Raw genomic sequence first — 13,027 nt, 5'->3', positions numbered from 1 at the left:
CTAAAACTACAAACGAAAAACTAATACGTACCATTTGGTTAGGACTGGGTCGATACGGTATATTGTACTGAAAATTTTGTATCGTTATCGAATCGAAAATATCGAAATTATAGAATTTCATATCATTACCGTATCGAAAGTTTGGTATACCGGATTTCGGTATACCGAAATTTCGGTATGGATAATATCTATACCGTTGTCGTATCGAAATTTCGGTATATCGTACCGAACTTTGGTATACCGTTCTGAACGGTATATCGAAATTAAATGGAAATCTATTTATGATTTTAGGGTTTCCAATAAATATTTTTTGAATATATAAATAAATTAAATAGATATCTACTTATGATTTTGAACTTTTAATTTTAAAAAAATTATATTATTATTATAAGCTGTATAAATGGTATGTATCGATAATTCAATACGTATTGATTTTCGATATATTTCGATATACCAATAATATCGATATATATATAGTATATTCGATATAAAATGGTATACCGCGGTATAAGAAAATCCATATCGTTATCGTATCGAAAACTTACGATACGGTGTTGTATCGTACCAAAAATTTTGGTATACCGAAAATTCGATATTTTTTGACATTTTTCAATACAATACGATCGATATACCATTTTTTCGGTATATTTACCCGACCCTACATTTGGTATTGCATTTCTAACAACAAGTCCGTAGTAGAGATATATCATTGCATTCATTCATGTGCGATAGTCGTGCTTCTTCCACTCGCGTAAAATAAAATTTTGTGTTGCTTGAAGCTCATTGGCTTAATAATATGATACCGGCTCTGGAACATTTCACAATAGATTATTCAGATATATTTTTACTACAAATTTTTTTGTTCTGAAATAAACTAATTGCATGGTCTTCTATGGTTTTGGATTCACTGCGTCTAAAATTCATATTAGAATATTTTCATTCGTCCCACAATAAGAGTCACATTTCACTATTTCAGTCTGTCCTACAATAAGAGTCACATTTCACTTTTATCATAAATGTTAAGTGTTGGAACATATATACTAAAAAGCATTTTCGAGTTCATTATAAATTGTTTGTATATTGTATTTTACTCTCCTTTTATGAGAATAATAAATGTTTTCTTCATGTTGTGTATTTTACTTTAATAAGCATTGACTGTTTTAATTATATTCAATTTAAACGCCGGTAAGTAAATCAGTCTGAGTCTTTTACACTGAAGGTTGGGTCGTGGAACATGTCATTACAGTAGGTGACTCAGTCGGAACCTTGTAGAAGTAAAACTTTTTCACAACTTTGATAGTCTTTGGCTACCTATCGCGAAAGGTTGCATTTTCCATCTAAAAGTCATCTTTATATTGTGAATGACTAGAGACATTGGTGTGGTATAGCATTGAAAGGATCTAAAGTATAAACACGTCTGTATTGCAATCTACTGAAAGACGATGTCTTGGATTAATATTTATTAATCATTGTTATTGTAACATCTTGGAATTTAGAACCCTAATTTTAGAGCCCTAGAATTTATTAGTGATGACGTGGAGTCGTGAATGCATTTATTGCATGTGATGCTATGGCCGAGTTGAGTCTAGGGATTTGCGTTGAAAGTTTGAAAAGTCAAACTTATTAATTTTATGATGTGGCATGTGATTTATTAAATTATGAGATTTATGTGGTAAATTAATTGTCTAAGGGTGTGTGGGAATATTAGAGAAAAATTTCCATAAATACTTGCCACCCAAATTCTTGTGTTTTCGACCCCCTTGATTTTTTGAAGAAGAAATTCTATTTTTTTCGGATTTAATTTAATTCTTGGGATATTTATCCAAATTAAATCCAAGACCCAATTATTCCTTATCTCTAGAGAAAATCGAAAACCCCCTTTTATTTATTAGTGATTTTCAAAAATCACTATATTTGGGAAGGAAAGAATTATTTTATTTTATTTGACTCCTTACTTGATTTCCTTCCATACCTAGAATTTAATTATTCTACCAAATCTTTCCATACTTCAAGAGATCTTGCCTTACCTTATTCTAGGCAATATTAAAATTCCATGCCTTATTTAAATAGGCATGGGGACGCCTATTTCCATCCCAAATTGGGAGAATCCTTATTTTTATTTTGTTCCGTGATATTTTATTCTACTCCGTAAAATATACCAAAACAAAACCTTGGCTATTTTGGGAGCCTAATTTTCGAAAATCATGAGATTTTGCCCTAGGATCTATTTTTGTTAATTCTTCTTCCCTACTTCACAATATTATTTTATTTATTGTGTAGAATAAAATCTTACCAAATATTCTATTCTAATTACCTAAAGATCTTGTTGAGCACTATAAATAAGAGAAGACCCCAACCCTAGACCCCAAATTTTCGTCCCCCACCATTCCTCTCTCTCTCAAATTTTCTTCTTCCACACACCAATATTTTGTCATCCTTTGAGAAGAATTTAGAGTTTGAACGCCAAGGTTCTTGAAGAACCAAGTCTCTACTTTGTTTCTACCGATTGTTTTTCTCTAAAAAGGTATTTTGTTTATGAGTTCTTCTTCTTCTTCTTCTTCTTCTTCTTCTTCTTCTAACCGATTAATCGGTCTTCTTGAACCCTCATGCATCTTGGTTGAGTGAAAGAGGGATAAAAAGGGATGTGGGAATATGTATGTGTGTGTGTCGTGTATGTGTGTGTGGCGTGTGTGTGTGTGTGCGACGCGCGTGTGTGTGTGTAGTGTTTGTGTAGTGTGTGTTTGATGGCTAAATAATCTTGTGAGATAAACATGATCTTGATTAATTAGTAATGATAAGATAAATCAATGGAAAAGGGAAAAGAAGTATTGAGACATGCATGAGTAAGAGTAGTATTGAACCTAATTTGTGATATGTGCCTAAGTGATTAAAAGGTGAAACTTTGGTTGCGAAGCCGGATAACGGAAAAGCGAAACTACTTGAAAACTAAGCAGTCGAGGTGAGCTTTACTCTAAAAACTCTCTTTTATTTTATCAAAATGTTGTTTGGTGTTATAAGGGTGGTTTAACTGTTATGCCATGCCTATGTTTGTTTTAATGTGATGTTGGATATGCTTATACGAATTCGGGTCTGAGTATGGGCCGCAAGCTCTACCAGGCTGTGTACACGATGGGATCGGGAGCCGTCCTTGCTAGTCGGCCGATCTCGTGGGCGAAAAGTGTGGCCACACTTTCGTCGCACCATGGAATGTTGTGATTGTTATTTTGATGAGAAAATGGGGGATTATTTTGACTGGCCAATCTATGAAAATATATTTTGTGATACTCGTGATATTTCTTTTATAACTGCTTAAAACTCGAGTTCACTTGGTAAGGGTGGCATAACTAATAAAACGTTTTGGCAATGAGCACACTGAGTATTTCAAAATACTCAGCCCTGCATGTGTTTTCCTTATGTGCAGGTTGAACGATGGCGAGTGGTGGCGGGTGTTGAGCTTGTTAATTAATTAAGATGGTGGTTATGAACTTCAAGCATAGTTGTGTCTTCATACATAGCTATTCTTACTCATGGTCGTCTTCCGCTGAATTTTGATACACTTTGGAATTTGTTTTTTTTGGAATATTGGCACCTTGCCTTCAGTTTGAGACCTTAGCCTTTTCTTGTGATTTTGTCTTGGCTATTACGTCGTGCTCTTCAGATATTTTGATCGTTATTTATAATACCTTCCTTCTTCTTTCAAATTCCTAGGTTAAGTTATTGCTTTAAATACTCTTATACTTCTTTCAAATCTTTTGGTCAACACTCTTTGAATGAAACCATAGCCTACATTTACTTCTTTGGAGTCTGTTTCGGTAGCAGCCGCCACATTTATTGTACCCTAGGAGGGCGGGTTGTTACAGTTATAATATAAGAGATACGTTATTATTCATACGCTGTTTTGACTTATCCGTAGGTTCGGGTTTTTCGCGACCTAATACACCTGATATCTTGGGTAGTAGTATTTAATAATTAGTACAATGTCAGTTTTATTATTACATTAAATCGTGTGCTTTCGCGGTTTGACTATATCCCCAAGAGGTATTCGGAAATCCGGCCGGTTTGGATTTAATCCAAGAATAATAGTAAAGCAAAGTATATTATTTAATATACATCTCGTACTAGACAAACTCTTGGAGATAAAAATATATTAATTAATTTAAAGTCGATAGTAGACTACAAATTAATTAATGGATATGGAAAGTCTTAAACAAAGGAAATAATATATTAAAGAGGTTAACCTAGATTGTTTGTAATTACAGATTGGATGGGCGATCAGTATTTCTTCTATAGTGGCGTTATGTTAAATTATGAGTTATAATTTACTCCCTCCGTCTCCAAAGAGTATGAACTTTGGGTTCGGCACGTGTTTTAATAAATAAGGGGAAAAGTTAGGGAGAGAGAGAGAAAGGGTAGTGGAAATAATGTTAGTGGAGAGTGGGGTCCATATTATTATAATGGTATAAGTTGTAAATAAAATGATGTGTAGGGGTAGTATGTTGTTTGAATATTTCAAAATTAGAAAGTTCATACTCTGTAGGGATGGACGAAAAAGGAAATAGTTCATACTCTTTGGGGACAGAGGAGTTAATTAGTAAAGAAGGTCCAATAGGGAAGGCTCAATCCAAGCTCCATAGATACCTAACCTAGCCCATCACGAACTCTATAAATAGGGATGAAGGAGGTGAGACATACTACAATACACAATACACTAAACCTAGCCTCCAAACTAGCAAATTTCGATCTCCTCACTGATAGGAGTTTTCAAAAATTGCAAGTGTGTGCAATTGGTTTCCTTTGTCTTCTCCTTCAAGATCCTTATAATTTCTAATAGATTCATCCCACAAGGAAGTTAGATCTAGAATTGGTTCAGAGGTTAGAAGATCTTTGGTTTTGCAATAAAGCTTCAAGATTTACACGTGGAGAAGTAGCAAGCCACTTTGATTATTTGGAAAATCACATTTGTAAGATTCAATACATAATTTAATGTTAAATTATGTGATTATTTGCGCAATAGAATGTTTATATGTGTTGCAGCATGAAATTGAATTGATCCTCATAATCACCTAAATAGATTATAATATGTGAATTTATTTAATTTGCAATTTCCGCCGTGCAAACCCCAAAAGTAAGTAGGTTCAACATTCCACCAACTCACTTCAGTCACACTCTATTATAAACTAATACTATAAAAAAATAGACCTCCTATTCTACTAATTTTGTCAACTCACTGTTCCTAATTCTTCCAACCCACTATTTTTTACATTTCTTAAAACCTGTGCTCACACCAAATGTGGCTCCTATTGTGGGACGGAATGAGTAATTATATGCATATATAACATGAACTCTTTTATAATACAATGCAATTTTAAGTACTCTCTTCATCCCATGATAAGTAATTTACATTCTATTTTGAGTCGTCCCAACTAAAGTGACATATTTCATTTTTTTAGCAAAATCAATAAATCGTACTAATTTTTGTCTCTTTTACTATATTCTTTCTCCACATTAACATACTAAACATCAATTTTCTTAAATTTTGTATCCAAAAAGTGTCTCACTTGAAACGAACGGAGGCAGGGTGTATTTTGGGGATATGAACCCCAAAACTTCACTCCACCAATCTAATGTCCATCTGTAACACTTATCTATATAAAAATCACATCATGTATCATCAATATCTTTATATCTAAGTAATTCCTCCGTCCTATTACATATGACACATTTTTTTAGACACATATTTATAGGTAGTGGTATTTAGTGGTTAATGGAAAAGAGAATAAAGTAGGAGGAAGAAAAAAATAGAGAGAAAAAATAGAAGAGGGGATAAATTAAGAGAGATATGGTGTTGCTTTTTGCATAAAAAATTATTTCACTTATAGTGGGACGGCCTAAAAGAAATACGTCTCACTTATAGTGGGACATTGGAAGTACTACAAATTATATGTAGCTGCTTATATTCGACGTGATTAAAGAAGTATTTTGAAATATTAAGTACTGTCCAGACAAATATATCCAAGCAAAATAATATACTCCTAATGCAAATAAACCACAAATTTCATTCAAAAACAAAACATGGATGAAAAACATCAACAGAAGTAGGTAGCCACAAGCATAAATTCAAAGTAAATAATGCAAGAAATAAAAATAATATGCATGATCATGAGGACATATATATGGATTGGATGATCACTTGACGCCAGCTAACGATCATTTGTTCAGAACAGCAGACCTTCTCATTTCATGCTTGTCAGAGTTCTGTCCAAGTGAAACATCCAACATTGTTACACATTTATGCAATTATATATCCCCATTTATGAATATCAAACTCCACACTTCTAAAGCCCTCCATAAATGTACACATATTTGTTGGTGAAGTAATTAATTTACTATGTGAGACAAAACATATCCGATTAGGTCTAAAAGTATAGACATTAGTATTGTAATAATAAAATATTAACTTCCATAACTAATACTTAGATGAAAGACATTATAAAGGGTTAATAATTGATATACTACCTCATCAAATTTGTCTTGGTTATTGGTTTCCAGCATGAGTCCACAATGGATGTGAGGAAAGTGTGCCCACTGTAAAATAAAATAAATTAAAAATACAGGAAATTAAATAGAGGATTAAATTATTACACTTACATTTTTGGCAGCAGTGCTGAAAGCTTCCCTGTGGCTGATATCAGGGTTATTCGCCTTGATTCTTTGAATCTCCTCTCTTCAAATTTAGGGACATACACAACAATAAATCCCACTTAATTAAACATTTTTTACTAATAATTCATAACCGATAAGTGAATGAAATTAATTGAGGAAGATAAGAATTAAATATCTGATCATTACTTAATGAACTGATTATATGCAGACGGAACGCGCTGCCGCTTCTCTGGGGCTGTAACGATAAATGAATTAATCATTTTTTGGAATTGCAATACATAGGGAAAAAAATGTGAGTGAAAAATTAATATTAAGAGTGGGAAATTAAAAAAAATAAAAATACTTACGACGGTTAACGGTCTTGTGATTTGGTTTGGTGATAAAGCTTGAAGGCTGGATTGGAATCCTATGGTTCCATTTGGAAGAGGATCCTCCTGGATCCACTCTGTACTCAGATGAACCCTGATTTTATAAATAAATAAATTTAATTATCACCTAAATCTTGGGGAATACTTACAAAACAAATTTGACCTATCAATTAATTTTATAACGAACTCAGAAAAAAGGGAAAAGGAATAAACTTATGACATTGAAGTGACTGATTCAGTTAGAAAAGAAAAAGTGAAATTGCAGCCGTATTAGATTAAAAAAATTAGTAAATGAAAAAAATGTGTGTTTCCATTGCAGGAGACAGTTTCCTGAGCACCCAAATACCTCAAGGTCTCTCTCCCCTTTGTTTCTTTTACACCCACATATGTAGATAATGTTGAAAAAAATACATCAATTCAGTAGAAAAGGCATTGATTTGGTACATGGATGGTGGCGGCTGTTAGGAATCTAGCTAGCTAGCTAGCTAGAGCCCTCAAAAGAAGCAAAATCAGAAAACCCTAATTTGAGAAATTTGGATCCTCCCACAAATTGAGGTGAAAATTTTGTTTAGAGAGAGAAAGAGAGAGAGAGACCTGAGCATCGTTGGAGGGGGGCTGATGAAGACTGTGGAAGGAAGCAGCCATGTTTACAGCTAAAAGATTGGAGCAGTGGCCGCACCGTACGGTCACTACATCAAACAGGCTCTTGCATGGAACACTCACCTGCACATTTTAATTATAAAAAAAAAACATCAGATCCCTAATTAAACAGGAAGAAGAAGAAAGCAAAAGTGTGTTTGCAAAGAAAAACCTAGAATATATTTAATGATGAGAAAGCAGCAGCAAGGGTTTGAAAAAGATGGAGATAGGAAATCCACTGATAAGGAGATGTCTTCATCAGCTTAATTAGAACAACTTTTTTTGCTAGAATAAATCAATTAAATTAATATTTTGCTGTGATCATAGGCTGCTGATGAATCATGATGAATTTTATTTGAATAAAATATTTGGGGTGTGAAAAGAAGGAAAAAAGTGAAGCTTTAATTGAGGATGTAGACATGAGAGATTGTATTGCACCAAAAAAAACCCTGATTTCTGAATCAAGGGAGGCAGCTTTAGTCGTTCTTTCTTTAAAGAAAGAAAACAAGTGAAATATGTCAAAACTGATGAAAAAAGAACTCGGATATCGATGAGCACACAATCAATCAATCACATAGGAAAAGCAGATCTTAAAGTAGAGAATGTTTTTTGGTTTTTCTACCGCAAGGATAATACTGCAGAAGTTGCAAGGGATGTAACACATTTGATCGCCCACCATCTCCATTCTCTCTCTAATTCTCTCTCTCTCTAGAGGATAGCTAATTAATCAAGTGAGTTATGCATAGATGTGCAGATATATTTAAAGAGGAGAATTGAAAAGAAACAAGGTTTTAGCTAGCAAGGCAGCTGAGAAAATGAAAGTAGCTGGCTAGGGCATTTGGGTGGAGAAGAAGGAAGCATCAAAAAACAGTACATGTGGGGAGGTGGGGCGTTATTGTTGCAATTATTTCCTCACAAATACTTCATGTTTTTTGACCTCTCTCTTTCACTACCGCGGACGAGGGGGGCGCTATTTTCCATTATTCATTCAATCTTTTCTTTCTTGATTTTAATGCTTTCTTATTTCTCTCATTTCTCTCTACTTATAATTCTCTATTTTATCAACTTTATTATCCAAACACTTTGATAACTTATAGTAACATTTCTAAATTAAACTTTGCTAATCTCCCCCAACTGTCTCCATTGCTGTTAAAACTCGTATACCAAGTTAATGTCAGGTTTTACTTTTTTTTGCCACTTCTAATTATAGTATGAAAAATCGAAAATGTAAAGAATTTACATAGTTAAAACAATAGTTTGGCATTGCTTATTTAACATAATTTGAATTTAATTCAATCGGGTGTACTGTGTACATCCACTGGAGTGTGTGGCGTAATTATACCACACATATAAAATATTTCATCAATGTTTTTAGTTGAAATAAAAAGTTTTAAATGTATATAAATTATACAAAAAAAAATTATTTTTATTTCAAATTAGTCATTCTTTCTTGTTTACTACTCCCTCTGTCCTATCTCAAGTGATAATAATAGTTAAAGTGAAGAGAGTAAAAGAGAATAATGTAGATAAAACTTTCTTCTACATTATTTCATATTTTACTTTACTTTCTCTCAATTTTAGCTATTTATTTATTATTATGTTCTCAAAATAGCAGTAAAAAAGAAATCAATCACTTGGACAGAGGGAATATTTTGCATATGAATGTATTAACTTGAAACACTAATAAAACTTTTTGTACTAGCGGTTTATGTAAAATTTTAAAAAATTGTACTCCCTTCGTCCCACAAAAGATGTCACACTTGTGGGACGACACGAGATTTTTTGAGGTTTTATTTTGTGTGTTAAACGGTGAGAGAAAATATAATTTTTATATTCATGGGAGAGAGAACTTTTTCTAAAAAAGGAAATGTGACATCTTTTGTGGGATAAACTAAAAAGGAAAGTGTGACATCTTTTGTGGAACGGAGGGAGTACCAATTTAAAACATTAAATGATGAAACATTTTATAAGTATATATGGTATAATTCCCCTGGAATGTGCATGGGTGGTTTCTAGTAGGTTAAGCATAAAGATTTCGATTCGTTTTTATCTCAAATCAAACTACTCTGGAATTGCAAAAATATCCAAAAAAAAATTTGAAAAAAAATCCAAAATCGCAAATTCATTCTTCTAGAACTTGCAGCACTTATCAAATATCTAAATATCACATAATTCATTAAAATCAACCAAACATGGCGGCGTCCACGAATTTGAGTTTCAAAATAAAACGGTATAGTGACCAATATTCACCAAAATGTAACCCAAACGGCCAAACGTAACCAAAATTCGAAATCAAATAAATTAAATTTTAATTTTCCGTTTAGTTCAACTTCAATGTTTGGATTTCGGTTATTCTTGCGCACTCCTAGTTCCTAGCATTATTCGAAACTTGCTCGCATATAATTCTAATAGATTATATGTCAATGGCTTCTCTAATTTTCTACTTCCTATGCTTTTTGGACATTTCTTACGTGGGAATGATGGAATATTTGGTAGGGGTGATAAATCATCTAGGGATTGAAATCCATGAACAAAAATGACATTTTTTTTCATGGATTTCCATCCATAGATGAGTTATCATCCCTACATTTTTGTTCATGGATTTCCATCCCTAAATAAGTTAAGTTATCACCCTTACCAAACATGTTAACATACAGATACGTCAGTACGTATATATGCATTTCGTTAAAAATATGTAAAGATCTTGTTTATAATGTATAAATAATAAACTCATATTACTAGTTACTTGAAGCTTAGTTGTTAACCTGTTAATTATACAGTTATTGAGTGTAGATTTTCCTTATAAAGCTACTTCTTTACCATATTGACTTATATAAATCAATGTGGTTACCTTACGATTTTTTTTTTCATTTGAATAGAATGAAATTGGTGTATAGTTCATAGGAAAAAAGTCCAAATTAAAGTCCTTATACTTCTAAATTTTGTTTCATTATATCCTTTATACTACCAATATATTTTATTTTAATAGGTCCTCATATTTTTATATTTGATTTTATCATATCCTTATCTAGCAGATACAATTATTCCGTTACTTAAAATAACACATTATGACCCGTTTTTAGTTCCATGTCATATCCTAATTAAATAGTACCAGAAAACCTAAATCTGAAGAAAAGGTTGTCCTCTGCCATATCTACAATTAAATAAGGATTTGATGAGATCTAATATTATAAAAGTATGACTTCTTGAAATAATAAGCAACTATAAAGGAATCTACAAAAATTATAAGGAATTGTTGGCGTGTTTGCTTAATTTTTATTATACTGATGTAGTATGATTAAGCTTTTGATTTTGACAACTCAATACCGAGAAGTTGTTTAATCTAGCTAACCCCTTTTCTATTGTTTTCCCTTTTACTTTCATCGTTAATATTGTCTTGACTCTGAAGATACACATACCTGATGGCCATCGAACAAATTCGACAGATCAACATTAACAAAATCTTTTGGCCAAGTTCAATCCCAATCATAAAGCTAAAATTATTTAGAACCATTAATTCACAAACCTTTATTGATTTGTCATTCGAGCGAATTTTTCAAATGTACTAAGGTACTACTCAATCTTTCAAATAGTTGCAATTTGAAAGATTGAACTTTGATATATTCTTCATTCATATCATCAATTTGAAAATTGAAGATTGGACTACTTTAAATTTTGACTGAGTTTTAAATTTAGAAACAAATTGAATACTATTTGTATACTTGTTTGCTACATTATTGAAGTTAGATCAAAATTACAAATTGGATTGCAACTCGTTAGTTACTCAAGACATCTTTTTTCGGGTTATAACATCTTCTTTTTTATCATCATGCATGAGTTACACCGCTTATTTTTTGATTCTTAATTTCTTAGTACTTCATATATTTGCATTATGTATACTACATCCCTATTCTGGGGCGTACTATGGTCCATAAGGCAAATTCTGTTAAAAATCAAAGCAAATCTCAGCCCTTGAATCCTTAGATTGGATGGTTGTGATCATAATATCCGAGCTACATTATTACACTTAAAGCGTTACATTATTAACTGTGCTACATTATTAGAATACATAATCTACATTATTAGACTAAAGCGCGTTACATTATTAGCCGAGCTACATTATTAGACTACACAATATACATTATTACATGACACGTAGCATTAATCTAACGGTTACATCACAGAATCAAATAGCTGAGATTTGCTTTGATTTTTTTTTACAGAATTTCACTTTTGGACCTGATGACATTCCTATTCTCATATAATGATATACGCATAATAAAAAAAGTCAAAATTTATTATAGTTGAAAAATTAAATAATTGAAATAAGACAATTTATATACATAATTAAAAATAAAAAAAATTACAACTTAACAGAATTCGAAATTCTCCACGAGACCTTTCAGAAACCGGATGTGTTTTTGCAATTTCTCGTAGGTTGAGTAAGTAGTATAGCACAAGCCACGCGTTCCGATGTTGATGAGTAAGTAGTAGTACAAATTTGGAAACACAGACTTAATTTAGGTATAAATGCAGCAGACTATATCTATATATAAACATACTACTTATAAGATAATAAATTTTCTAATATCAGATATACAAACGTGTTAAAATCAATGCAAGTCATGACCTTTGACATGTGTTGAATTGAACATGAATCATGTGACCCGTAATTTTAGGGTTCTGTTAAGTACAAAAAGAATTTCAAAATTTATGATGTTCTACAAAAATTAATTCAACTTTTTTAGATATTTTACATTAAAAATTAATATATAAAAAATAGTTTTAATTATGTTAAAATGAATTACATTGCTAATCGTATGTATAGTGTATGTGAAAATAGTGTTTTTCAGGTTACCATATTTTGAGAATCTTATTTTATTTTAGTTAGATGTAATTGCCATTCATTAAGGTGGTCTATAGTTTGAAATTGTGTGATTTCTGGGTGACTGTTAGCTATAATGAATGCAATTTCATTTCAAATTTGGTTTGCAGGTAGCATGGAATGGCTTATCTATCAATTAAAGTTTAGATATTCACTCCATATTTATTTATGAACATGTACAATCTCTACATCTGCAGATAAAGTAATTAAAACGCTATTTTCCTTCTTTTTCTACCTTTTCATAATTGACATGTAACCTCTCTACTTCCTTCTTTTCTACCCTCTCATAATTGATATGTTACCATTTTCTCTCTCTCTAGTTAGTGACGTACATCTGTAGGTACTTATGGAGGAAAGAGTAATTAGGATAACTAACAACAAAATTCAAACTTCAATGGTTATAGAGTAGTGTATGTTCATGATAGAAATTTTTAGTAGTAATAATTAATTAGATTATTATAAGACCATTCTA

General features: G+C 31.9%; 1 protein-coding gene across 1 annotated transcript; it reads right to left on the bottom strand.

Moving 5' to 3' along the window:
• Positions 1-6,036: 6,036 nt before the first annotated feature.
• Positions 6,037-8,537, bottom strand: LOC125196881 (axial regulator YABBY 5-like). Its single transcript, XM_048095541.2, has 7 exons — positions 8,293-8,537; positions 7,626-7,754; positions 7,011-7,125; positions 6,850-6,898; positions 6,649-6,724; positions 6,517-6,585; positions 6,037-6,255 (listed from the first exon to the last, which is right to left on the bottom strand). Exons 1-7 carry the CDS (start codon positions 8,353-8,355, stop codon positions 6,208-6,210), a joined length of 549 nt encoding a protein of 182 aa, XP_047951498.1. The 5' UTR covers positions 8,356-8,537; the 3' UTR covers positions 6,037-6,207.
• Positions 8,538-13,027: the final 4,490 nt, after the last annotated feature.

Source organism: Salvia hispanica, chromosome 4 (genome assembly GCF_029641045.1).
Source record: "Salvia hispanica isolate PSC_SH4W2 chromosome 4, Shi_PSC_v1, whole genome shotgun sequence".
NCBI classification, from domain to species: Eukaryota; Viridiplantae; Streptophyta; class Magnoliopsida; order Lamiales; family Lamiaceae; genus Salvia; species Salvia hispanica.
This window is presented reverse-complemented; position numbering and strand designations above follow the sequence as displayed.

Bases quoted from the DNA above. Each gene is read 5' to 3' on its own strand.
- LOC125196881 (XM_048095541.2), bottom strand. From the start codon at position 8,355: ATGGAGATGGTGGGCGATCAAATGTGTTACATCCCTTGCAACTTCTGC. The intron at 7,755-8,292 runs GTAGAAAAACCA...TAAAATGTGCAG, and splicing joins TCTGCAGTATTATCCTTGCG to GTGAGTGTTCCATGCAAGAG. The intron at 6,586-6,648 runs GTAAGTGTAATA...TTTATTTTACAG, and splicing joins TCAGCACTGCTGCCAAAAAT to TGGGCACACTTTCCTCACAT.